This window comes from Theobroma cacao, chromosome 1 (assembly GCF_000208745.1).
Source record: "Theobroma cacao cultivar B97-61/B2 chromosome 1, Criollo_cocoa_genome_V2, whole genome shotgun sequence".
NCBI classification, from domain to species: Eukaryota; Viridiplantae; Streptophyta; class Magnoliopsida; order Malvales; family Malvaceae; genus Theobroma; species Theobroma cacao.
This window is the reverse complement of record NC_030850.1, coordinates 5,664,209-5,689,342: the sequence shown is the minus strand read 5'-3', so window position 1 is coordinate 5,689,342 and position 25,134 is coordinate 5,664,209. Positions and strand designations below refer to the sequence as shown.

The 25,134-nt window shown below is 35.1% G+C and overlaps 5 protein-coding genes and 1 long non-coding RNA gene across 14 annotated transcripts; 3 read left to right on the top strand and 3 right to left on the bottom strand.

Annotated features, from left to right (window-relative positions):
- Positions 3,129 to 4,122, bottom strand: LOC18611627. 2 transcript variants are annotated; one of them, XR_001926193.1, is made up of 3 exons: positions 3,731 to 4,122; positions 3,539 to 3,645; positions 3,129 to 3,358 (listed from the first exon to the last, which is right to left on the bottom strand). It is a non-coding gene; the product is annotated as an uncharacterized LOC18611627 (long non-coding RNA). The 2 variants fall into 2 exon arrangements; XR_001926194.1 differs by having other exon boundaries at positions 3,539 to 3,640.
- LOC18611626 (heavy metal-associated isoprenylated plant protein 20) lies at positions 4,206 to 5,458 on the top strand. Its single transcript, XM_007047978.2, has 2 exons — positions 4,206 to 4,616; positions 4,734 to 5,458. Exons 1-2 carry the CDS (start codon positions 4,457 to 4,459, stop codon positions 5,030 to 5,032), a joined length of 459 nt encoding a protein of 152 aa, XP_007048040.2. The 5' UTR covers positions 4,206 to 4,456; the 3' UTR covers positions 5,033 to 5,458.
- On the bottom strand, positions 6,543 to 11,012 carry LOC18611625 (photosynthetic NDH subunit of lumenal location 4, chloroplastic). The gene is made up of 6 exons (XM_007047974.2): positions 10,554 to 11,012; positions 9,682 to 9,774; positions 8,219 to 8,279; positions 8,045 to 8,113; positions 7,740 to 7,824; positions 6,543 to 6,976 (listed from the first exon to the last, which is right to left on the bottom strand). The coding sequence occupies exons 1-5, from the start codon at positions 10,920 to 10,922 to the stop codon at positions 7,745 to 7,747; spliced, it is 672 nt and encodes a 223-aa protein (XP_007048036.2). The 5' UTR covers positions 10,923 to 11,012; the 3' UTR covers positions 6,543 to 6,976; positions 7,740 to 7,744.
- Positions 11,375 to 14,235, top strand: LOC18611624 (agamous-like MADS-box protein AGL104). 2 transcript variants are annotated; one of them, XM_018121061.1, is made up of 12 exons: positions 11,375 to 11,455; positions 11,700 to 11,904; positions 12,074 to 12,127; positions 12,274 to 12,292; positions 12,395 to 12,456; positions 12,546 to 12,573; positions 12,717 to 12,778; positions 12,896 to 12,995; positions 13,107 to 13,160; positions 13,435 to 13,562; positions 13,654 to 13,843; positions 13,965 to 14,235. In XM_018121061.1, the coding sequence occupies exons 2-12, from the start codon at positions 11,720 to 11,722 to the stop codon at positions 14,094 to 14,096; spliced, it is 1,014 nt and encodes a 337-aa protein (XP_017976550.1). In that variant the 5' UTR covers positions 11,375 to 11,455; positions 11,700 to 11,719; the 3' UTR covers positions 14,097 to 14,235. The 2 variants fall into 2 exon arrangements, with proteins under 2 accessions (XP_017976550.1, XP_017976545.1); XM_018121056.1 differs by lacking the exon at positions 11,375 to 11,455 and having other exon boundaries at positions 11,628 to 11,904.
- On the bottom strand, positions 14,955 to 20,750 carry LOC18611623. 7 transcript variants are annotated; one of them, XM_018116357.1, is made up of 19 exons: positions 20,448 to 20,750; positions 20,294 to 20,347; positions 20,159 to 20,177; positions 19,959 to 20,032; positions 18,516 to 18,522; positions 18,355 to 18,416; positions 18,141 to 18,240; positions 18,001 to 18,051; positions 17,747 to 17,871; positions 17,231 to 17,411; positions 17,059 to 17,136; positions 16,895 to 16,972; positions 16,713 to 16,775; positions 16,501 to 16,578; positions 16,292 to 16,369; positions 16,101 to 16,169; positions 15,853 to 16,007; positions 15,529 to 15,763; positions 14,955 to 15,287 (listed from the first exon to the last, which is right to left on the bottom strand). In XM_018116357.1, exons 1-19 carry the CDS (start codon positions 20,627 to 20,629, stop codon positions 15,168 to 15,170), a joined length of 1,809 nt encoding a protein of 602 aa, XP_017971846.1. In that variant the 5' UTR covers positions 20,630 to 20,750; the 3' UTR covers positions 14,955 to 15,167. The 7 variants fall into 7 exon arrangements, with proteins under 7 accessions (XP_017971846.1, XP_007048033.2, XP_017971852.1 ...); XM_007047971.2 differs by having other exon boundaries at positions 15,853 to 16,004; XM_018116363.1 differs by having other exon boundaries at positions 16,501 to 16,575.
- LOC18611622 (fasciclin-like arabinogalactan protein 21) lies at positions 22,794 to 24,074 on the top strand. The gene has a single exon (XM_007047970.2). It carries the CDS (start codon positions 22,794 to 22,796, stop codon positions 24,072 to 24,074), a length of 1,281 nt encoding a protein of 426 aa, XP_007048032.2.

The window sequence follows — 25,134 nt, the reverse complement described above, 5'->3', positions numbered from 1 at the left end:
ACAGCCACCCAATTCAATTATTTATGGGTAAATTTTTCAAAATGGAAAACCTAGCCTAGCTTTGCAAATAAAACCAATTCGTTTTGGCTTTACAAGTACGGTCACGTATGCTTTTATTTGGATAATCCACATTGTTTATTTCTATTGCCCCGAACTGATCAGCTAGCCTAATCTAATGACCATATAAACAAAGACGAAAATGTACAAAGTTTTAAAGCATATATATATGTATATATATACACCGTACTTACTACAATCATATCATCACTAAGTATTTTTTCTTTTGTTCAATGATTTTGGTGCCTGCCTCCTACTCGTGTGCACGTTCAGCTGGCTTCTGTCGTACATGTTTTCTTTCCACGGCCAAATCTCTCTGACCCTTTACGAAGAGAAGCCTTTATTTCCTTTTTCTATCACTTGTTTTTTTATTTTATTTTATAAAAATATTGCTTTTCAGTGGGCAATTTGGAAGATTTAGGACTCTTTGTAGTTTATTCATACAAGGACAATGAAGCAAGGAAAAGGTTGAGAATTATTGAGTTAGGAAAGAGGATGATTGGCTTATGGTTTGTTTCTTGTTGATACTACCTCCACTAGTTCTTTCCATTCTCTAAAAGTTGTTTTTCCTATTCATAAACAAAATAAATATCTAATCTAAGCACCTCAAAAGGGCAAAAGAAAGCCACATATAAAAATTATACACTGGATGGTGCTTGAATCTTTTCCACAGCTTTTGTGCACGAGGTTAGAGTTGAGACAAAAGACTCGTGCATGCATCTCTCCCTTATTGCTTTCCCGACTTTCGTAAGCAGTGAAGTTTGGCTTATCTGCAGGTTTTCTTGTGTTACCCACACTAGCATTGTCCGTCGGCTTTTTTAGTGCTTTTTTCACTTGCTTTCAATGGACCGAAAGTGCAAAAAAGAAATCAAAGTTAATTTTCTAACAGAGTAATACATAAAAAGTATCATGATTTTCATACATATATTATCATGCATGCATGGAACTTGCGCAGCTTACTTAGCTAGATATTTAAAAAAATAAAAAAAAATTAATCAAGTATGATCGTCACAAGTTAAGGATGTCAAATGAGGAATTGGGTTGTAGAGATGTTATATTAAATAAATTTGACACTGAAATTAAGGACAATTAATTTAGATAAAAATTCTTATTAATCAAGTTTAAAATTAAGTGAATCATTCTATCAATATGTAAATAAGTTGATGCGACCCCTAACTTCATAATATATACGTGACAAAAAACGTAAACCTCCACAGTCTTTTAAATCCCATCATTCATATCATAAGAATGGGACTTTTAGAAAAAAGAAATGCTTTGCAGACAAGGAAGCTTGAAATATATTTTGATGGTTTTAAACTCATAGGACTGCTCCTTCTGCATGATCAAAGGATAATCATGCTCAAAACGTGGTTACATAAAGGCAAGATTTTTCCTTTTTTAATCTTTTGTCACGTTACTGGCACCAAAAGCATGTCGCAATTGGAGGATGAATCTGCAACATTAAGTTCACTTTACAAGAATATATTAAGAATTGAACTTAATTATTGCGTAATTTCGATTTAAACGATATTCAAACATTTGATTAAGCAGTATGCATGCATGTATTTCATTATTTTAAAGATCAGTTGAATTTTAATTTTTTTTTCTTTTGTTTTAATGCAAACAAAATGATATGTTAATTAACGTACCCTGGTTTAATTTTCTAATGTCCTTCTCAACTTTGATATAGCTGGAATATAAAAGGAAAAGAAACGCATGTGATCATTTTGATAGCCACTTTTGTATTGAAAGCAAAAAAGGAACTCTAACTAGCCTTTTGACATTATTGAAGAAGAACATCTCTTTCTGCACACCATTTTCAGCTACAATTCCCTTTCTTTAATTAACCATCCGGATACTGGGTGATATTGGGATTTGACTCCCAAGATGAAAATATATACAACAATGAGAGAGTATTTTAATAGTTGCTTTAACCATCTCAATAATGTAAACGAACAAACTTTATCTTTATTTTTAATTAATAAATTTGGATTTTCCTCTTTGGAAAGATATTTTTTCACTTTGATTACATAAACTTGAATACAAATATCCAAATATTTTCCTTTTAAAGATAAACAAGGTTGATTGAGAAATGGTGCTTTTTATTGCATCCCAGCTCATGAATCTTCATTAGGGGCAATGCAGTCAAGTCATTAGAGTGTGGGTGGGGTGGAATTATCTTATAAATTATTTTTGTCCAAGACAATGGTGGGGAAGCAAACCAACACAACTATACAACAGTATAGCATACTTTTGTTTTCCCATGATTAATGATTAACCGTACTGTTTTTTTTTAATTAAATAAATGCCTCTTATCTAAGTCGTATAATTAATTTAAGCCTAGGTGGTTAATTATAGTATGGATGTTACCAATATGATTATTATTTTTAATTATTTTGATTAAATGATATTGGAAGTGTCCATGGTCTTGAACAGGCAATGAATGAGCAGTTGATTCTCTTTCAAGCAATGGGACAGAAATTTGGTGGTTGGGGACACATAAGGTTAGAAGTTAAAACATGGCAGCAAGCTTTGCTTTCTATTTAATATTTTTAATCGCCGGCATTTTCTTTTATTTGTTAAGGTTGGAGGAGCATGGGTGAGCTTGGAAGCTTCTAAAACATGTTAAAAGGTCTAAATCTTATTATATATACAGTTTGATGGTCGAAAAGAAGGCCAAAAACAGGAGGGATTGAACATGCATCTTACACCAGCATAATCTAACAGCAATGCCCAGCTGTATCCCCCACCCAAATACAATCTGTGGCTTTTGCTGTTTTGCCCTTTGAATTCCCTCTTCTTCTTCTTCTATATAAAAATAATAAAATTTAAAAAATAAAACTATTCTTATTATTATTTTTTACTTTCTTCTTTGCTTGAAAATAACGTTAGATAAAAAAAGAAAAACGTTTTTAAAATAATTTAAATTTATTTATTTACAGAACAATCAATCAATGTTCTAATTGACAAAAATAGCTTCTTTTTTTTTTTTTGTTTTTTGGGAAATTGGAAATCAATTAAAATCCTTTAAGAGAGAAAAGAAAATCAAACTGATGCGACTCCTCCCACGACCACGAGCTCCGCTAGCGCGTGGAGCAGCATCCAAATCCCTCTCTGTCGACGCTCCTGCTTCATCCAACCGCAACCAAATTAGAAGATGACCCCACAAATTAGAGGGGAGCCAGCTGCACTTTCACCATGTCCACCCTCTGAATTTCTGCCACGTCTGACTGCATTGCCTCGTGATCTTCCGCTCAAACGTCTGCTGCCGTTCATATTGGAACCAGCCAGCTGCTTTCACCTTCATCATGATTATTGATTTGATTTTAAAATAAATTAAAAAATTAAATACTATAAAATCAATGGGTCTGAACTTTACTTTGCCATGAGCAAGAGCCATTTTCATTAACTTTGTTTTATTCTAATAGACTTGGTTTTTGCTTTTATGTCCTTGTATCTTTATGAATTAGCCTAAATATACCTTATAGTTTTCTTTGTTGCTTGTAAGACGTCAATTCGTATAAAGACTTCATTTTTCTTCAACTGCACGTCCCGCATACTTCTTGATGGGATTTGCCCTAGCCTACACTGCATAAATATTAAGCAATTAAACGCTGGGGAATGCTTTATTTGTTGGAATACTAAAATCAGGAGGAGGAGGTGGACTACTCACAAATAATAAAGATCTCTAACGCTGGACATATTTATGTTGCTGTCAACGTGAGTATTGGAACCAATTAGCAGCACCCTCATGACGAGCAAATACATAACAAAGCAAGGGCACTTGTGGAGAATACCCTGATTTTTTCTGGCTTCCATCCTAAGCTTAAAGAAGTTTCCTTCTTAACTCTTGAGAACCCAAATCATGCATTTGACAGTAATTGAAAAGGTAGACCACTGACAGCAAAAAAATCATGCCATGAGCCTTCTAAGTTCTAAATAGCTTTGGTTTGCTGCTACTTTAGCGGGGGCCCACAACTTTTATTTATTTCTCTGTCTGAATGTGATGAAAAAGCCTATTTAAGAAGTGAAGCTGTGTAAAAGAATGATCTCATAGGAAGTAAAGAAGTTCAAGAGAGCAGCCTTAAAGCCATTTCCTTTGTTTGTTAGAAGGCAAGGAAGGAATAATCCACACCCCCACACCCCCCCCCCCCCCCCACTTAATTATTTATTGCCAGGGAAGTTCCCTCGCAGCTTCTTTATTAGCTCACTTCCTAATGTTTTCTGTTAGTATATAAATTCACATTAATACCCATATATTTCCATAAACCCCATCTTCACCTTTGCCGGTTTCCTGTCATTTCTGATCAAGAACTTAAAACCTGCATTGAAACTTTAAGTTTACATCCTTCATTAGCAGTTTTCTTTAAACCCCAGTAGCTTTGAAGAGCATCAAAAAATGGGAGTTGCAGGCACTTTGGAGTATTTGTCTGATTTAATAAGCAGTTCTGGCCATAAATACAAGAAGAAAAAGCAGTTGCAGACTGTGGAGCTCAAGGTAAGGATGGATTGCGATGGCTGTGAACTCAAGGTCAAGAAAGCCCTCGCTTCATTGAGTGGTATATGTTTCTTCCTTTTCATCTCATCCCTTCTTTGCTTTTGTTTTTTGGTCTCTCTCTCTTCTTTCGATGGAAGCTAACAGATTGTTATGCGATTGAAATGGAATGTCATTGCAGGAGTGAAATCCGTGAACATAAACAGGAAACAGCAGAAGGTGACTGTAACAGGATATGTCGAAACAAACAAAGTGTTGAAGAAAGCCAAGTCAACAGGGAAAAGGGCTGAGATATGGCCTTATGTTCCTTACAGCCTGGTGGCCCAGCCTTATGCTGCTCCTGCTTATGACAAGAAGGCACCTCCTGGTTACGTCAGGAATGTAGAGAACAATGTCACTACTGCCGCTGTCACCAGATATGAAGATCCTTACATCTCTTTGTTCAGTGATGATAATCCAAATGCCTGTTCTGTCATGTAGGCTGTAGTTTGTTGCGGAACTTCCCTACCTCTAGCCAGACATTGCTAAGCCAATGTAGAAAATTCCTATGTAGTTTTTTGTCTTTGTCTTCCATGTTGGATTTTCTGGTAGATAATGAGAAGATTATCATTATTGAGTTATTATTAATCAGAGTTTTTTTTTTTTCAAAATGGTCCTGGTTAGTACTTCTGTGTAGTTTTGCAAGGAGCGGTTTTGGTGGGGCCTAAAAGGTTTGTGAGATGATTTTTGGTCTGATGGAAACAATGTGTCAATGTGGGTTGTGGTGAGGCAGCTATTCTATATGTGGCTGCGCTACTTTATTTTGTTGTTGTTGTCCTTATGCATGTAATGTTATGAATCTTATGCCCTGCAAATTAGTTTTGGCTTGGAAGCAGAGCACTATATGTCATCACCATTTTAATTGGGTGCAAGCTGGCTGCTCCATATGGGTGATTGTGAGATGTTCCTTTTTCTTCAATTGTTTTTTCTTGTTTATAGGTTTCAGTTTCACAAGCAGAAGAAACATGACAAAAGGACCTAACTTGCATTTCAGACCTTTACAATGGCTAACTTCCATAAAGGAAGCTTTTCATTGGACGTTGAGAGATAAATTACATGTTCAATGCAGTATGACAAGGATTCATACGGACTCTTGAAGAAATAAAAAAAGAAAACAGAATAGATGATGCAATATTTGAATTAGGGATGATTTAAAAACAAAAGTTCTCAAGTTCAAATTCATTCAAACAAATGTGGCTCGCGAGAAGTGCAATGGGAAAAGAAAGGAAATTCCCACTTGAGAAAAACAATAAGGAAAGAAGTTCCCAGGAAAGCACATGCTTGTGCCTTCTTTTCTCTCACACAAGCAAACATGAGAAGAGAATCAAACTTTCTTTTCCTTTCTTTTCTTTACTTTTTTTCCCTTTGTCCTGAACCTTTTCTCCGATCCAAAGGAAGCGTAAAGGCATGCATTTCTCCTCTAAGTAGAGAGGTTCAAGTGCATAGAGCTTGCAACATATAGAGTTCGAAAAAGCATATCCTCCTTCAACTTCAACTGTATGCTTTAATTTGGTGGCATGCAAAGTTCATTTATAGCAGCACACCGAAAGAGCAATTTTCAGCTAGCTTGCTCCCAAGCTGTGAAATCTTCTCTAAGATGCTCCTCTTAATATTATTTTGATACAAGAAATTTCACCCCCACCTTTACCACTTGAGCTAAGTCAAAATTTTACATTTAATTTAGCTAATTGTAAAGAATATAGACTGAAATAGATTATAACCAGAATTTGTTTTTTCTTTGGGAAGAATGGGAAGAAAGAGAAGAATCTTTTAGATGTAGCCAGTGTGGATAATACTTGGATAGTCCTGTAGATTACTGGTATTTTGCATACTCAACAGCAAGAAACAGAAACTATGGTGATCATGAACACATTAACAAAAGATTTTACATTTTCTTTTCTTGACTGATGTGTTTTAGGAAAAGGAAGGGTTAATATGAATGTTAAAAGGCTAGAAGAAAATATAATCTTCATGTTTTCTGATAGTCAGTTGAGAAGTGACATAATTTCTCTCTACCAAATGAAGTTTGTAGAAGTATGATGCATCCTAAAATTGGACGGTATACACAGACAAGGAACAGAAAATTGACAAACTTTACAGAAAAAGGAAAAAAAGAAACAACCTCTAGATGAAATATATGGTAGCATGAAACTTTAGGAGCTTGCTTTGCCAGAGAAGGTAACACGCCTAACTAGTTCAATAAATCAGGACGATCAGTCACTTCTTCAAAGTTTAGAAGCATTTCCCAGCCTCAGACAAGCTTAGGTGAGTCCCAGCAACAGGTACTTATTCTTTTTACAGAGGTGACAACTATCAGATTGGAGGCTCTTGTCTTGCAGTTTAATCCATCCCCTGAAACAGGCTTGAACTTTCTTTCCTTTGAACCTTTAAAAACAAAGGTAAGTTTGGTGTATAAAATAAGGGGAAGCATTTTTCTACTAGCCTCAGCAAGAGATGTATCTAGTATAAACCTAGTCTACATGATCCTAAATTGTCAAATATTTCAACCAGACTATACCGTATACACTAAAACAAAGAACTAACCAGTCATTTACAAGTAAAAAAACTATCATCAACAATTGCATAGGAAAAGTATGATAGGTTGGAGATCATATGTAGGTCAATTTCTACATCAGAAATCTAAAGGGGACCATCATATCGTTGCTACTTCCAGCATGAACTCATATCATGTGCACCATGCCATAGTATTTACCTAACATGTTCCCTATAGAAAGTGACTTGAGTCTGTCCCTCTAAAATCAAAGAATGAACTGTCCATCACTATACACAAATTGATGCTTCCAATAATTGGCCTTTCACAGGATTGAAGTTTTCATTTACTGAAATCAGTGATAATTTCTTCTGTTTTAATGGAATCAAAGTAGAGAAGCCCTTTTCTTTTTCTTCTTTTATTTTTATTAATAAGTCAGGATCTTAGATAAGTTTAAAAAAGAAAATGGAAAAAGATGGGGGTTGGGAAGGAAATTTCTGGATTGGCCAACTTATAGTGGCATCTTTATCTTCTTTCTGTGTGCCAAAAATAATTAAAGAAAGGTGCTTATAGACGTCTGAATGGTTAATGCTCTGCTGCAGATGAAACTCTAGTCAACAGTGTCTGATAACAGTTCTGGACAGTTAGGAAACTCACTTTCATCACTTTGCATTTCCTGAGTAGATACCAACAAAATTAATATCATATAGGAGAGTTGCATTGGCAGGTATGTTGCAGTCACCTGTATTGAAACATCATGGAGTCAGTGGGTCAACTAATTGTCACAACAACGACTATCAAACATAACAGACTCAATTCTTCCCTTTTTACTGCAACTATATTGCCAAATTCCAACATATACATTTTCATTTTGACAGAAAGGTTTTGCCAGAACAATTTACCCAGACATAGATGCAAAGAAAGCTCTAGAATGTGAACTTCTGGTTACACTGGAAACTTACCTGAAAAGCATCCTGCAGGTTCTGGGCCATATGCTAAGTTAGGTGGAATCCGAAGCTTACGTTTCCCACCTGTGTTAAATCAGCAGAGCAAAAATTCCTCCATGAAAATATGAGAGAAAATAAACACATATTAAAAAGTAAGCAGTAGTCTAATTATTGTTTTCAGAAATATACCAACAAACATAGGAGGAACTCCTTCACCCCCTGCAATTCCCTGGTCCAATCCCTTAATGACCTGAAATGAAGGAATGATATGAACTTAAATTAACAAGATAAATAACCTTGGAAATCCATATTTCTCACTGGAAGACAGATATTGTTTATGAGTGAGACAAAGAAAAGATTAACTTAATCACTCTGCATTGATCACTGTGTCAATCAAGCTTTTTAATGTAACCCCAATATGATCCCCAGCTGTTGGTATCCTAGATACTATAGCTGTTGGAAAGTTACTACTTTCAATAAAAAAGTGCATTGGATAATTGAGGAAACTATATTTTTTTTCAAACTTTCACTGCCTCCATGGAGAGTTTAAGACGATTTACCTTCATTCACAAAAAGTCTGGAATAGGGAGTATGTGGGAGCTATACAGTTCTAATGATAAATTTGTACACGGCTATTTCCATGTGCTTTGAATATATATATATATATATATATAACACATATAAGCTCGATATTCCATCAAAGAAAAAATTATCTGCTAAAGGAAACAGAGACATATATATATATGCCTACCCTAATGGGAAATTTGCAAGTGGTTGTGTCCAGTAGTACCCAAGATCCTGCTGAAGCACAAGAATTGTATTCATATATAAAAACTTGTAGATTTTGGCACAGTCAGTGCAGGTATCAATAATTTGATAGATGAGACAAAACTGCACTGATCCTAAGTGAGTGATTAATTGCAGTTAATTCTACTTGCATTAAAGCAATATAAAACAGCTTTCTTTTAATTAGGAAGTTCTGTAAGAAATCCTGAATACTGAGCAAAAAACAAGTTTCATCATTCACACAGCTAATAATCCACAGAACCATGCATTTTTGCTGAATGTAGCTGATGAAGACCAAGATAGTGAGCACATGCCTAAATCAAGATCACATTACACACCTAGCAGAAATCTTCTCCTTGGTGTGTAATCTTGATTTAGGCATTTTGGTATTCATCAGTCGCCAATATAATGAAGTGGAGCAGCAGACTTTTTTGCAGCTTTATAGGTACAACCAAATGCAAGTGCATTGTGGAAAGGTGTTATGAGCACCCCACCAGTATTATGAACTGTTTATGAAAGAAATGTGAAATATTTAAAAGTCTCAAAGCACAGGATTAGGGTCATTACAGCTGCAAGTTTATCTTTGTCTGTATTTTGAGAGTTGCATTGCTATTGCATGCAGGTAATTTCAGTGTAAAGTATATATCTTGTGTTAGGAAAGAACTTTTACTGATCACTTGCATTACTACCTTTTAGTCACAGCAACCAGACTCCATTCTACAATAAAGGATTCAAGTGTAATTGATTGTTAAAAGAAGTGAAGACAAGCATTGTTTCTATTGATTTAAATAAGTTAAACCAACAAGAGAAGAAGAGGAAAGATAGACCATAAAACTGGATTAGATGAATCTTTAAGGAAATTGTACCTTGCGAACACCAATTCGCATTGTGAGAGGTCTAGCACGTTTATAGCTACTGTCAAATACTGTTCCATCAGCAAATCTTGCAGTGTAGTGAATCTATGCGAAGAAGGCAATAAAGAAAATAATCATAATTCAATCAATCTGACGTAACTAATGTTATGTCCACATATTCTGCAATGTATCCTGACAATATGAGTCATGAGATGCATTACTGCAAATATGCGTGTACATATTTGAGTGTTCCAAAACTTGTCATGGCATAGACCTTTTGTTTTGCATTATGAAGTCTATAATAATATGTTTATGGTAAATGGTTCCATTTAGCTCGTCAGTCATGTACATGTCTACCAGGGTATAACCATTATAGTATCAACCAATAATCAACAAAAAAATATTAATTTCAACTTAAGTTCCAAAGCACATTCTCATGGTCTCAACACTCAAATACAGCCAGCTGAGTTGGTGAAGAGACATGTCCATGTGCACTTTGTGGCTATAAGCCTTGCACTTTTAAAGACTGATAAAGAGTTCGATTACTTGATTATCAGTTTCTCAACAGTCTAATCAATGACCACGAACCAGATGCCAATGCCATATGCAAACAACTCAGGAAATATTCATCCACAAAATTTAGTAAAATCAACAGGTACACAAAATCGCACTGCATAATCTGCGGACATATGTTTAATAACAGAACCAGGGACAACTAAAGGACATAGAAGTAAAATCCTAAAATTTCAAGCAAAAAGCGAAGGAAGTTGTGTAAATTAATATTCTCAACAACAAAAAAGTTTTTTAGGATTGTCAAAGAAATATCCAAACGATGTAAAGCAAAAATCAAAGCGAACCCAATTCAACTCAAGAAATGAACTCACATTGACAAGCTCTCCACGTGGAGCCTCCTCACCGGACCCGACAATAACATCACAATAACCAAGACCAGAGCTAGCATACTTAAGCTCACATTGAGGTTCCCCTACGGTTGCATAGTACTCAACCCTGGTGGCATCAGCATCCAATGGTGAGAAAGCAAGAACTGAAGCTGCTAATAGCCCAACACCCACATTGAAAACACAATTCTTGGGTGCAGCAGGTTTGGGCTTGAAAGAGAGTTTCACTTCATTTGGGGGCGGCAAGGAAGAGGAACAAGAACAAGAAAATGACGGTGAAAGAAGGGACTTGAAGTTGGAGGAATGATGGATCAGTGGCTTTGCAGTTGCAATGGTTAAAGCAGAGGTTGCCATTTTCTGTGGTTCTTTGGATTTGGAGATTGGAGCCTATCTAGAGCCTGAGTTTGAGATTTTTGAAAAGCAGTTGCTTAAGTTGGGAGTTCGGGTAGGGAAAAAAAGGACCCACTTGGAGTTGGAGGGAAATGTGGTTCGTGGGATATGGATAAGAGGCTTTGGTTCCATCGTGATTTTTATGGGCCAAATTGAAAGGCTCCAATCTTTACGGGCCATTTGGGCCTGCGTGATCAAGGAAAATATGAGCGATGAATATTGGCATAACAAATGTTGGGGACTTGGCTTGCATGTGATGAAACCGAAACATCCAATTATAGGATTGCTGATTATTAACAGAGGGAGTTAATAATATCGTCCATTCACTATTTCGAAAACCAACTCTTGCACTCTTCAAGGCAGACTATTACTATAACCTCTCAAGTCCACGACCCTGTCTTTTTGCACCCATCCTTTGAATCTATTCCTTCGGACTCTTGAAGGACAAAACTCACCTTTTAAAACTTGAGTGCAAATGTGAAAACATCAAACCAAAGGTTATTCTTGTCTGTAAAATTTTGCTTACTGCTCCAATCTTGCCTTGTATGTCTAATTTCCTTGTAATACGGAAATCCTTTGTATTTCTCCTCTTGCATTCTTGGACTTTCTCTTTTTCTATCTATTATTTTATTTGATAAATTCTCCAATCACTTGACACTTTTATTTTTTCTCTTCAAAGCAGAAGAAATAGGATCTATTCTAACTTCTTCGTTTTTTGTGTTTTTATCTCCTTCTTGATAGAGATTTTTGTGTTTTGAATCATGGGTCGCGTTAAGCTTCAGATCAAAAGGATAGAGAACAATACAAATCGACAGGTCACCTTCTCCAAACGTAGAAATGGACTTATCAAGAAAGCTTACGAGCTCTCAATCCTTTGTGACATCGATATTGCTCTCATTATGTTCTCACCATCTGGTCGTCTCAGCCATTTTTCTGGAAAAAGAAGGTACGTACGTATCCATGCTAATGCATTTATATGTAACTTTCCATGCAACTAGCCATTGATATATAAATATCTGATTGCCACCTTTTTTAGTGCTTTGGGATGAATAATTTGCATTAGATTTTTATGTTTATGTGGACTGATGTTCAATGGGATGATTAAATTTTTGTAGAATCGAAGATGTGCTTAGCCGATACATAAATTTGCCAGATCAGGATAGAGGAAGGTATGTTACCCCTCCTACGGTATAATTAACTGTATTTGGATTCAATTCAAATGGTTAAATTTGTATTCATTAATTTATGATCTTTTCAAGCAACAAAAATATTGATCCAAAAATTTTTCTATTTGGAATTTTCTTTCTGGTTGCAGCTTGGTTCGGAATAAAGAGGTAATTAATTAACCTAGCTATGGTACTTCCGAATAAATATGGTGGCCTTACAACAAAAAATAAAGAATATGTTCATTTTGATCTTTCCTTTTCATGCTGCAGTTTTTGCTCAGCACCCTGAAGAAACTCAAAGCTGAAAATGAGATTGCTCTTCAACTTGCTAGGTTCTTCTTTTCTTTCTTTTTTATTTTATTATTCCTGGTCCTGGTTTTATATCGAGATCTCTATTTGAAATTAATGTGTGTTCATGCAGTTCTACTACTACTAACTCAAATGCGGAGGTACAAATTAACACAGTTTAATTTTTTTTTCCTTATCTCCTTTTCAACAATTCTATTCATTTATTGTCTCTGAAATTTATTTTTTGCAGCTTATAATGATATCTTAGACCTAATCTTAAGTTGCATTGCTTTAAATTATCTAGGAAATCCAACGTGAAATCAGTAACTTGCAACATCAGCTTCAAATGGCGGAGGAACAATTAAGGTTAGACCATTAAATTTAGCTAATAAAGCATTTGCTTTCGTTCTTTGGTGTTGCTTTGAGTTTCAGGTGAATTTTAATGTCTGATCATTATTTCTTGAATAACTTGTATAATTTAAGGGTGTATGAGCCTGATCCCTGGACGCTCAATTCCATGGCGGAGCTTGAATCATGTGAAAAGAACCTAGAACAGGCTTTGACACGTGTTAATCAGAGAAAGGTTGATATTTATCCTTATTAATTTCCTTTAAATAGGGTTTTGGACTAATGATCCATTTAAATGAAAATTTATCCACCTCCTTAACATAATTCTCCCTATTTCTTTTTGCAGAATTATCTCATGAGTAACCATTTATCTACTTTCAGTGATCCGTCCACTGTACAGGTAATTAATCAGATATTTTATATGGCTTAAAACATTTTATCGATCGTCAGCTATGAAAAATATATAATCCTAAAAAAGAGAATTTTTACCTTTCAATCTTCTAATTTATTAAGCATTAATCTTCAATATATGTATATGTATATGTTCATACACTCGAGCATTTGTCTCATTGGTTAATGTATGAACCCTCTACCTAAAGAGTAAAGTTCGAATCCTCTTTTCTCAATTATAAAAAAAAAAAAATCTTCAATATATGTTTATATATATCCTATAGATATACTTGGATTCACAAGAAGGGGAGCCAAGCTCTTTTGAAAATGAGGTTGTGCGTTGGTTGCCAGAGAATGGACAGAACCCAACTCAATATTGTGCAGGATCTGAATCTTCTTGTATTCCTGTTAGGTATAAATTAGCATCCAAATTTATTATTTTCTTTTTCTAATATATTAAAAACCTTTCGGTTTTGAGTTCTTAATAATGAAATGCTGATCAGGAACCAATCCTCAAATACCATTTATGATCCTATGCCACATGGAGCAAATATGACCGTTGATGCTTGTGACATGGGCGGGTGCCATGTCAGCACCTCAAGTAACGATGGTCTTTCACCTTGGCATCACAGCTACACTTCAACAGAGCTGCTTTCTGCCTTCATGTCTCCTACATCATTTCCTCTAATGAAGGTAGTTAATTATATTCTAATTTCTATACCCTAACTATCTTAGCAAGGATATTTATTTATAAACATAAGATGTAAGAAAATTAACTGGAGATGGATATGGATCATGTGCATTTTGGAAGCAGGATATTGCAGGTCCCAGCATTCCCCAGGTTGTAGTATCACAGCAGCAGGTTGAGACAGCATCAAATTGCCCTCAAATGCCACCTACCGGTGAAGGTGCAAACTATGAGAGCAACCTGCCGCATCTTAATTAGTATAGATTAATTCAGTACCATAAATCGTGAAATTTCCCTTAGGCTCGATGAATTTGGGTGGTCAAAGACCTGTTTGAAATTTAGTTGTGCATTTAATTTTTTTTTTTGTGGAAGTTTTCATGTCCATTTAGATATTTTGGTCAAGATGAGTAAAAATTGCAAACGAATTGTTTCATATATATATATATATATATATATATATATATAATATGATATATGATCTTTTTTATTTTTTAAATAAATTTTTAGTAACAATTTATGTAATTTCAATAACTAAAAGTTGTTGAAATATACATCACAAACCCCACTCATCACCGACTAATTTCTACTAATTTCTATATGGATCCTTCACCAAATCCAAAGGTTTTCCTTAGGTAACAAGTGTAGTTTAAATATTTTGTCACATTTATATATAGTCAAATACAATGTTATAAATAAAAAATTGACAAATTATAACTCCCTACTTAACAGCTTAGCAACTATTAAAATAGTTTTTTTATAATATGATCAAATAAATTATGGTCATATTATATGTCATTAATAAATAAAATATCCATTAATTAATATAATATTAATACATGTGACACAATAATTAATTAATAATTTATTTAATTAGTAAATAAATAATAAAATTAATTTTTTAAGAGCCTACGTCTAACAAATAATTCACTGGAACTGCCTTAATATGTTGACAGACCCAACTGATATTGTGATGGAAGATAGTTTGCTAATAGCAATCTACACTATATACTATGCTTATGGCTGCAATTAGACATAACCTATAACAGCCCATAAAAGATGGAAAAACATAGTATATCATATACCTGACAAAAAGCACTTATGGATTTTGGCAATGATTAAACATTTTTCAATTAATGAAATTGATGAATGGTCTGCATCTTTGGAGAGTCAGTATCAACTGAATTATGCAAGAAACACTGATGAGAAACAAGCATCATCATGGTCAAGTTCAAGATCTACATTATTCCTTGCAGTATCTTATTTCATTACCTAATTCTGAAGGCTCAGAGGGAAAACAACTGCAATCTGAGTCCTAAAATTTGTCATTGCTCAAAATATAATTTCAAAGTCTTCCAAGTTCAGGTTTTCTGCCAATGTAAAGCCATCCCAATCTATGAAGCTGTCCTCCTGGTTTCCTGCAGGTTGTGATGTGTCATTTTCAATTGCAGCCTGTTCACCAAAAAAATGCATGTTTAGATTCCATATGAAAGGCTAAAACTTCTATATAGTTTAATTAAGATAATAGTTTTGCATATAAAGCAAACTTGGAGGTATGTTACTCCAAGAAAATAAATAGTTTGTGTTGGCTGTGGATTGTGTTTGTGCCAAGTGAGCCATTAAAAGAAGCTCTGAAAGCTTTTCGATTAGTAAGTGAATTGCATACACCTAATCTATTTAACTCTGTTCTCACCTCATTTAAAAGGCTATTAAGAAACATCGAGTCAGTTGGGGATTCTGGAGGTGGATTCTCTTGAGTAAGGCATGCCGGATGTTTCTCATTTGTGTCGCAGTTGTCAATGCCGTTGTTACCGTTGTTGCTGTTGCTAGTACCACCACTCCTGCCGTTGTTTGCATTGTCACCATCTCCGTGGGTGGGGGTGGTGATGGATCCAATATTATTGGTGAAGACAGGTTCAGAGGAAACCCTGAAAGGACAATTGCAGAGGAATTCCATTAAATGAACTACCTTTAATGTGTATAAAAAATGCTAATAGTGGATATTTTGATGACATACCTCTCAGAGTTCAAAAGGGGTGTTGCAACCAAATTCTGACTAGTATTGTAACTATGGCTGCCTAGCAAGTGCAAGTTCATTTCATTAGGATCGACTTGAAGCTGAGACGTGGATGGCAGTGACGACACATCCTTATGCGTGTTGGAATTGTTCTGCTTTCAAAATAATACAGTATCTTCCAGATAAGTAGATTGGAACCTTGAGAAGAATTCAAAGATAAATGATTCATGTAGAAATCAGAAACTTACGTAATTATGGTAAGGAGTTGGTGTTGGATTCTTTTGAGGTCCTAAAGGTTCAACATTTGCAAGCCTTCCCTGAAGTAGCATGGACCAAAATTCAGAATCTGATCAAGTTTCAGAGTTTTCTCAGAGGATTTGAATGATAGACATGCTTCACATGGAATCAGAAAATAACAGTCTGGAATGACATCAAATACCACAGATGGGCTGCCTAAAACTCCTGCCTGCTGGAATTGAGCATAAGGTGTCGTGCCGACTCCGATCAAAGATTGATCCTACAATTCATTGGTAGATCAGTGGCAAGGCAAAGGCTGGAATGCAAAGTAGAATTTAATTGCTGAACTTGAAATTAGCTGACTTTTCCACAGAAAGTGATAGATTAAGAGTTCCTTTTGCCATTACATACCGGAAATGAATCACCTAAAGCTCCTAGTTGCTGATTAGGAATACCAGGTGTTATCTGATCCTCTCTCATCAGTTGCTGCTATAAATTTCCAAACATTTAGTTTTAATCAGCAGTTACTGGAGCAGATTTGATAATATTATTAATATAAGGTGATCTCTACAGTTTTTACTTCTTTAGATGAACTAGTAACTGGTTAGGGTGCCATCACATACCACAGATGAGCTTCCCAGCACTCCCAGCTGCTGATCCAGAATACCAGGCATTATTGGTTGGTACTGTGATTTTTTGAAACAGTTTGTAGCAATTATCAATTACAGATAGATTAAATAATCTTTTCAACTATTGCTTCTTTGGTAGACTAACAAAGGTCTAGGTCTAGGGTGCCATAACGTACCAGATTTGAGGTTCCTAATGTTCCCGGTGGCTGATAAGGAACACAATTGAAAGCAGGATTCCCTATAATTTCTTGATGCTATAATTTGACAACATTTGTGGAAATTATCAGTGAGATGGTGAATAAAGTTAAAGACTATAGAATGCAGAGAAAAGTTTACTTACCATGGATGAGTTTCCATACACCCCTAACTGCAAATTTTGAGTACTAGCAGCAGTCGGATCCCATAAAAAAGGTTGATGCTACAAAATTTTATATAAAGTTGGGTGATTATCAGTTTAGCACTTAACTACTTATTAGGGGTTGACTTTGAATTGTATAACATGAAATCAGTACCTGGATTGGATGGTAAGTTGGTGGGATTTCAGTTCGCTGAGTGAAAGAAGGGTGTTGGTAAATGGCAGGGAAACTAGCAGCCAAAGGGTTGAATGCAAAGCTGCTGGATGCACCAGGTACACCAACTGATATCCCTCTAGGTTGATATCGCTGGTCTAGTAGACTTTTATGAACCCTGGAGCTGCAAAGAGATGCTTGCTCGGGATTAAATGTTTAATCTTCCACTGATTTTTAAATGAACAATTGAACTTCTTCTCGCTTTGATTTGGTTTTTTTTGGTTGAATATTTTTTATAAATGCTCCAATGCAGGAAATCACAGTATTAATGAATATCTTTCATCTTATAAGTTGATAATTAACAAACTTAGCACAATGTTACCAAAGCCTTCAGGAAATCATTACCAGGTGCAAATTTATTCCCACTAAAAGCATTAATTGATATGCATTGGATACTCCAACTTTGAATAATGATAGCACTCATTGATAAATTGTATACGATGGGGTTATTTGATTAACCTGTACGGCCAAGTCCTAGGATTATGTTGCATTAGAAATCGACTCCTGGAATTCAGGTTTTGCCTTGCTCTGTTGAGCACTTGATTCCCAGGAAAGTTGTATGCAAATGGTGTTTGTCCTCGTCTCTGCAACACCATTTCAATCCCTCTGATGTTAATGTTATGCATAGTATTGCGGGTAGAAAACAACCAAAAAAAATGTAATTTTTCCTTTTAAACTATTTTAGTTACTTGGTTGTCTTCAATAATTGGTACCTGAAGCCTTGTTTGCCCGAGTGATGGGTACGTTTCATTCAGCAACCTTTTCTGCAAGAAGCATAATAAACATGGGCAGAGTTTCTCATTGCTTGCTGTTTTTTGAGAATGAATAAGATAAAGTATGTACTAGAACTTACTTTCCTATCCATGATTCCTTGTAGTGCAGCTTTCAGGTTTTTCTCACACCACAAGATTTGAGCAAGTGAAGCACCCTCTACATTCTCCAGCTCATACTCCCTTCAAGATTAATGTCAAATAATGTGAAATAAAAAATAAAAAAATGGAGCAATGGAATGCTTAAAAAATAGTTTTATAAAGGCTATAGACAGGGGTTTGCCATAGTAGAGTTACTTGAGATTGGTTTGCAAGATTTCCAGCTCTATTGTAGTTTTCTTGATTTGTAGCTCCAGATTCTGATAAAAATATTGATCATAGCCAGGTAAGATTATCAAAATAGAATTGAAGTTAATGAACCTTCAAATTTTAAGAGATTCAAGAAGTTGTATATTTACTTTGATTCTGCAGGCAGTCGATCAGCAGGGGTTGTGGACCAGAAAAAGAATGTGTTAATGCATACATCAAAACCAAAGTGAAATGCATTAGAATATAATCACTTAATACTTAATATCATTTAAGCATTACAGAGAAAATTTCCATGATCAATGACTCAAAAAAAAAGAAAACTAATTGATATAATATATATATATATATAATATGACATTATATTGCTGACCAATCGCACTTATTAATACCAATTTAGTGGGTGTATGATTTCATTCGCAAAACTTGTTTACATAAATTTTTTCTGTTTCCTTTTTACTATTTATTTTGTGATTTTTCAAATCTTTAAAAGATAAGTAGATGATAAAAAATGAAATAAAAATTTGTTAGACAAAGTAATTAAAAACAACATTAATTCAAACCGTATCATCAATTAATAAACTTATATCTTGTAATATTAATAGCAACACACGGCACATTTTGTTATTTATAAAAGATTATTTAAAAAATTATATGCTATTACATTTAAATCAATAACACGTTTTTACCTTTTATTTTCAAAGTAATAAAATAAGCAACAACACGTTATAGATTAAAAATTAAAAGATAATTTAAGTGTACTTTAAATAGTGGAGTTTAAACTTAAAAATCGGGCATAGGTAAATGGATATAAAGTCTAATTTAGATTTCCTTTATATAAATATATAATTTAAGTCAAAATTGAGCTACCAATATAAAAAATTAGAGAAGAAAAAATGCTTAGGCATTAACTTCTTTTTTTTTTTAGTTTAAAAGATACTTAATACAAGATTACTACTAGCTCCATTATTTGTTTCATCTATTTGTATCCTTTTAATATATAATATGGTAAATTACTATCGGATCAATTCACGAACTAACTATCAATTCATAATTGGTTTATATATTTGTAATTATGATGTGAATAAAATATTATTTTTTGATTGGAGAAGGGGAAATTAAATTTGAGAGAGGGATATACATTCATTTATCATTAAATTAAATTTTTAGATGCATAAATTAATTAAAATAAATCTATAATTATTAAAAAATGATTTCACCAAAAATGTCTCTTTAAATTGGGAAATATATATACCTATTATTTATTGAGTCAAATTTTAAGTCCAAATCCAAAATCATCTTACTTCTTAGATAACCAAGAGAAAAGATAACTCATACGTGTACACACTACAAATGAGATTTACAAGTCCAACCAAAAAGATTAAGTTGAATAATTTGATGCATGCAAAGATAATTATTCTTTTTTGAGTTATTGAAAAAAAAATTAAAAGAAGGCCGTAATATCTAGAATTAAAACGAAAACCAAAACTGATTTAATTTTCATATGGATAAATTATATAAAATGACAAAACCAAAATTAATATTCCTGCAAAAAATCAAAGGTGTGAGAGAAAAAGAGATAGAAAGTAACAAACTGATTATCCAGGTGAAGCAGCTTGTTTTCATCTCCCCTTATGCAGTCTAGCTGCTTCATCTTCTGTAACTTCCACTGCATTCATTTGATATTGCATGCTCTCAATAATCAAAATAAAAACTTCAAGCACAATTAATCAGACTCTCTTAATAACTTAGAATTAATTAATTTTTTTTTTTAAAAAAAAGAAGATAAAATTACCTCGAGACACCTTACATGTCTGTTTCAACATCCATTTTGAAGTATACCCATCAAACCCATTAGCACCATCGAAAGTAACAAGTAAAAAAATAGAGAGGATTAAAAAAAATAAAATGTTAATGGTAAATTTCATACTGATATCTTTTATCTGGTGCTAGCTTGACATAGCGTTCAAGCACATCTTCGATCCTATTACAAATGACACAAACAATAAAATTAGTAAGGGCTTCCTTCAAATTTTTCAAAGTAAATTAAACAAGTAATTAATTAACATAGTAAAAGTTATGACCTTTCCCGGCTGCAAAATTTGCTAACGCGGCCTGAGGGGGAAAAGGCAACGAGTGCAACATCAACGTCGCAGAAAACAGAGATTTCGTTAGCTTTTCTAAGGAGGCTGCTCCTACGTTTAGAGAATGTCACTTGACATCTTGTTACATCCTCTATCCTTTTCATCTCTGGCTTATTATCCATGAGGAGAAAACAAGGAGCAAATTGAGAAGCAGAGCAAGTGGATTTTTCTTTTTTTCCTTTGAAAGCCTTTTGAATCTACAGACTTTACTCTGCTAATTGGGAACAAAAGAGCAAAGCCCAGGCTGGCTACCTGTCTGTGCTTGCCTTGCATGTCTAGCAACATAAAGACACTTTATAGGCCACAAAATAAAGTATTTGTTACTAATTACCAAAAATAATAAAGAGAAAAGGCTTTGGCACTTGAATGACAAATTGACAATATACATTGATTTTCGCCATTCAAATGATGACAAATCAGGCCCGAGAAAGGTTCAATTAGACAATTTATAAAGTTCGCGTGGGTAATTTAGGGATTTTGAAGAGATATGTTGTTTTTTTTCAATTGGTGAGTATTTATTGCTATTGTTGTTTTATTAGTGTCCACTTTCTGTTGCTGACGGATGTCAGAATAACTCCATAAATCAAAAGTTGTGGTTACGAGGCAGATTCCCCACAGTTTGGAGTTAATCCTGAAGATTCCAGATAATCTCTAAGGCGGGGGTCAACTCTTTTTTGGCTTGGTGAAGCTTGTAGCATGTACTTCTCCGTAATGCCTGAAATTTCTGCTATGCTCACTTGTACCTTTGAAGGTTGGTCCTCCTCTAGTGGAAAGCTTTCTAATCACAGTGAGATTTCAAGTTAAAATCTTTATCCTTCAAAATCAAAAAAAAAAAAGAGAGAGAGAGAGAAGGGAAAGGATCCTATCGTTATAATAAGTAATATTATAAATTAAAAGCAAATATATTGTATGAAAAAAAGTTTAATCTTGAAAAGAATACTTCAACAATTGAAATGTGATATTTTAATTTAAAATGTTGATATTGAATGCAAAAGAATTATCCTTTTTTTATATAACACAAAATTCGATGATTTTTTATAATTTAAGATATTTAAGAGAACTTTAGATGTATGTTAAATTAAAATCTTCGACCGCAATAAATGAGTATCTATACCAATACTAATTGGAGATGCAATTCGAAAAAAACGACCAACGCGTTAGATTACGATTTAATTGTAATTTGTCGCATGTATATTAAAATAACTTATTGCTCATTAAATATCAAAATGACAAATAAATTCTTTTATATAGTTTATTATAATGACATCAATATTTGAAATAATATAAAGTCAAGATAATGAAATATGAATATCGAAGTAATTATCAATTTTGTAGAAAACCTCGTTAGGGTGTTCTTTTTATCTAGTTGCTAGCAATAGAAGGGGAAAATTCAAATTTGAAATTCAATATTAAATAAAATAATTATATATATATATATATATATCTTTTAAAATTATTAGTAAGGTAAGTAATTCATTAATATATTTCACTGATTAGCATTTAAAGTATCGATTTGAGTGTTTTTTTTGTTTGAATTTTGAGCAAACAGAGGTGAGGACCTATGAAATCAAAGAGGATTATACATCTCGTGATATTATGTATGCAAAAGAAATTTTAGTAGAGTAATGGGTACTATTTTAGAACAATTTGTAGAGGCTTCAAATAAAGGTGATGCGACACTGACCAATTTCTAGCATATTAGTTTTCAAGGCCAATAACTATCCAAAGAATAGAACTGTTTGCAAACATATTTAGGCAACGTTACTCCTACAAAATTTCGAAATACAAGAGAATGAGGTTCAGATGGTAAAATCGAACGTTGGAGGAGTAAGAGCTGACAATTATATCGCCCGTCCGATAAGCTCCATTCCATCAGCCTATCATAATACAACGAACCGTATCGTGTACCAACTTTAACCGTTTTGATGAGTCTGATGACAAATTTGAATTGATCACAAAAAAAGAAGCGTTTGCCTCTCCTGTTTACCGTTGGATATGAGTCTGATAAAGATTCTTCGCGCGTCCATCCATTTCGATCAGGTGTAGTGTCATCAAAAAAACGAACCGTAATTCTCCAACCGCAGCCAAAGCCGTTTGTTCCTTCCTTCTCCTCGTTCCCGCCAAAAAATAACAGAAATCAATATTCATAACAAATCCACCCTAAAACCGTCAGGCACTTCATTTCCCGATGCCAGCAGCCTCCCCTAACCACCTCCCTATATATACCTCTCCACACTCTCTCCTTCCCTCATTTTTCATCTCTTTCTTCTTTTTTTCTTCTCAGCAATGGCGATCATTTCTCTGAATATCATGATCTTCCTCGCTCTCTCTTTCCTCACCATCTCCCACTCCACTCTCGACCCAACTCTGACCTCCGCCACCTCTCCACCACTCTTCGAAACCTCACCAACACCGCAACCACCTGAAGACTTCCCAGACCACACAATCTTCTCCCATACTTCCCTCCTAGCTCCAATCCTCTCTCACCTCGGCTTCAACGAGCTAGCCACCGCCGCCCCTTCTCCCTCCAGTGACTCAAACACCGCCACTGCTTTGTCCGGTCCTTACACTATCTTTGCTCCCTCCGATTCCTCAGTGCGAACATGCATTTCTTGCTCCACCTCTTCCCTCCTCCGTGAACACATGGTTTACGGCCTCTTCACCATCGATTACCTCAGTAAACTCACCTTCGGTACCAAAATAGAAACTCTCAGCCCCGGCCGTTGCATAACCGTAACCGCCACCTTAGACAACCACCAAAATACCACCATTCACAAAATCTTCATCGGCGGAGTTGAAATCACTCATCCAGATCTCTTCAACAACGGCCTAATCATAATCCACGGCCTCCAAGGCTACATCTCACCTCTCTCGCCTTTCTCTTGTGACGTTGAACGGATGACGTCACTGTCTTTCCCGCTCCACTACGATCGTAACCACAATAACCAACTTCCTCAACAGCAAAATGTCGCTCTGATGCGTTTCATGCTTCGAGACGCCATCCTACGGCTGAGAAACAACGGCTTCTCCATTCTCTCACTCGCTATGAAAATCAAGTACGCCGAACTCGTTTCTCTCAACAATGCCACGATCTTCGCTCTTGATGACGTGTCAATCTTCTCCGGTTCGTTCTCTTACATCAACAACATAAGGTACCATATCGTGCCGAACCAGCTATTGACTATTGCGGATCTGGAGAGACTTCCAGTGGGGACGACGTTGACGACGTTGGATAGAGGACAGACTTTGGTGGTGACGACGGCGGGAGGAGGGGTTATGAGGGGTCAAACGAGGATTAACTATGTGAGGATTAAGGTTGCTGATGTGGTGAGGAATTTGAATATTATAGTGCATAGCATTTACTTGCCGTTTCCTCATGTTCATCCTACGGCGGCGGCCAATGATGCGATTTTAGGTGTTGGACATGAGACGACGAAGGCGGGAATAGATGGGGCTTGTGAAGCCTTGAATGAGCATGGCGGTTGTGAATTGAGCCAGGTGAATCACGTCATGACTGATCAGGTCAAGCCGCCTATGCCGGAGATTGAAGATCACCACGGTCTTTGAAGGATTTGATAAGGTGTTTCTTTGATGTGTGTAAAACGAAGTGAAGGTTTGCTTTCTGTTTCCTAGCTTTGATTCACCGTTAATCTCTGTTTAGTCAAATGAGTCAAAGTTTGTTAAGTCTTTTTCTTTTTTGTGGTTAAAAAATTTCGTTAAAAAGAGTTTGTCAAGTGACTGTTTGGATGGTGAGAGGTTGTACTGTTGCGGTGTCTAAAGGGGATAAAGAAAAATTTTAGTGCTGTAAATGAGAGAGGAATTAAGACTGTTGCATTTACGTAAATGTGTGCTCATTGAGTTACCTAGCTTAATTTGTTGGGATTATTCGCATGGCAATAATCAATCTTAGGGATAGTGGAATCGTTTGCCAAAATTGGAAGGCTCTAATTACAATGGCATATAGAGCTATTCCAACTAATAAATTTCACAATAACAAAGGAAATAAAATGATTATCCCAATTATATCCCTAAACTCATTTGAAGAAGGTTTGCCCGGTCAACTTATCACTGTATTTCTCCAAATTAAAGAGAAAGCTCCTTTGACGGGCCCAGCTTCTATACTTGATGGCTGCGAATCGAGCAACTCCTTGTTGAGTTGTGGCTCGGCTCATGCCTTGCGGGCCAGGCTTATTAAGGTTCTTCCGTTTTCATTGGTCCAGGTTACTCTTTTAGTTTTTAATCTCGGGTGACTTAAGGCTAGGCGGACATACTACTTGTGGCCCATTTTCCAGTTTTACGAGGCCTTGGCAAGTTTGCCCCCAAGAAGGACGAAGCGTGAAATGAAACTTCGGGCTAAGAATGTTATTTGGTACGTTGAATAGTGGACAGAATTGGATAATCAGAGTTTTATCTCATGTTTGCTACGCATTAAAGTAGAGAATTGGATTACAAAGATGATTAGTTATCATCTTAGTGTAGGATGAGGAGATTTATTTTTAATTATATGGGATCGAATGGTAAATGACTAAATGTTTTTATATATTTTTTTTATTTTACTCTTAAAACTTACATTTAAAATTGACTTAAGTCAATATACTTTAAGGAAGGGTAATTTTGATTAATGAAA

Coding starts and splice junctions, on each gene's coding strand:
- LOC18611626 (XM_007047978.2), top strand. CDS start 4,457: ATGGGAGTTGCAGGCACTTTGGAGTATTTGTCTGATTTAATAAGCAGT. Junction 4,617..4,733: donor AGCCCTCGCTTCATTGAGTG/GTATATGTTTCT, acceptor ATGTCATTGCAG/GAGTGAAATCCGTGAACATA.
- LOC18611623 (XM_018116357.1), bottom strand. CDS start 20,629: ATGGATAATAAGCCAGAGATGAAAAGGATAGAGGATGTAACAAGATGT. Junction 17,137..17,230: donor CAACTTACCATCCAATCCAG/GTACTGATTTCA, acceptor AAAATTTTGTAG/CATCAACCTTTTTTATGGGA. Junction 16,170..16,291: donor TTTTAGGCAGCCCATCTGTG/GTATTTGATGTC, acceptor ATGCTACTTCAG/GGAAGGCTTGCAAATGTTGA.
- LOC18611624 (XM_018121061.1), top strand. CDS start 11,720: ATGGGTCGCGTTAAGCTTCAGATCAAAAGGATAGAGAACAATACAAAT. Junction 13,563..13,653: donor TCTTCTTGTATTCCTGTTAG/GTATAAATTAGC, acceptor AATGCTGATCAG/GAACCAATCCTCAAATACCA. Junction 13,844..13,964: donor CATCATTTCCTCTAATGAAG/GTAGTTAATTAT, acceptor TTTTGGAAGCAG/GATATTGCAGGTCCCAGCAT.
- LOC18611625 (XM_007047974.2), bottom strand. CDS start 10,922: ATGGCAACCTCTGCTTTAACCATTGCAACTGCAAAGCCACTGATCCAT. Junction 8,280..9,681: donor TGCGAATTGGTGTTCGCAAG/GTACAATTTCCT, acceptor CCTTCATTTCAG/GTCATTAAGGGATTGGACCA. Junction 7,825..8,044: donor ACCTGCAGGATGCTTTTCAG/GTAAGTTTCCAG, acceptor GTTTCAATACAG/GTGACTGCAACATACCTGCC.
- LOC18611622 (XM_007047970.2), top strand. CDS start 22,794: ATGGCGATCATTTCTCTGAATATCATGATCTTCCTCGCTCTCTCTTTC.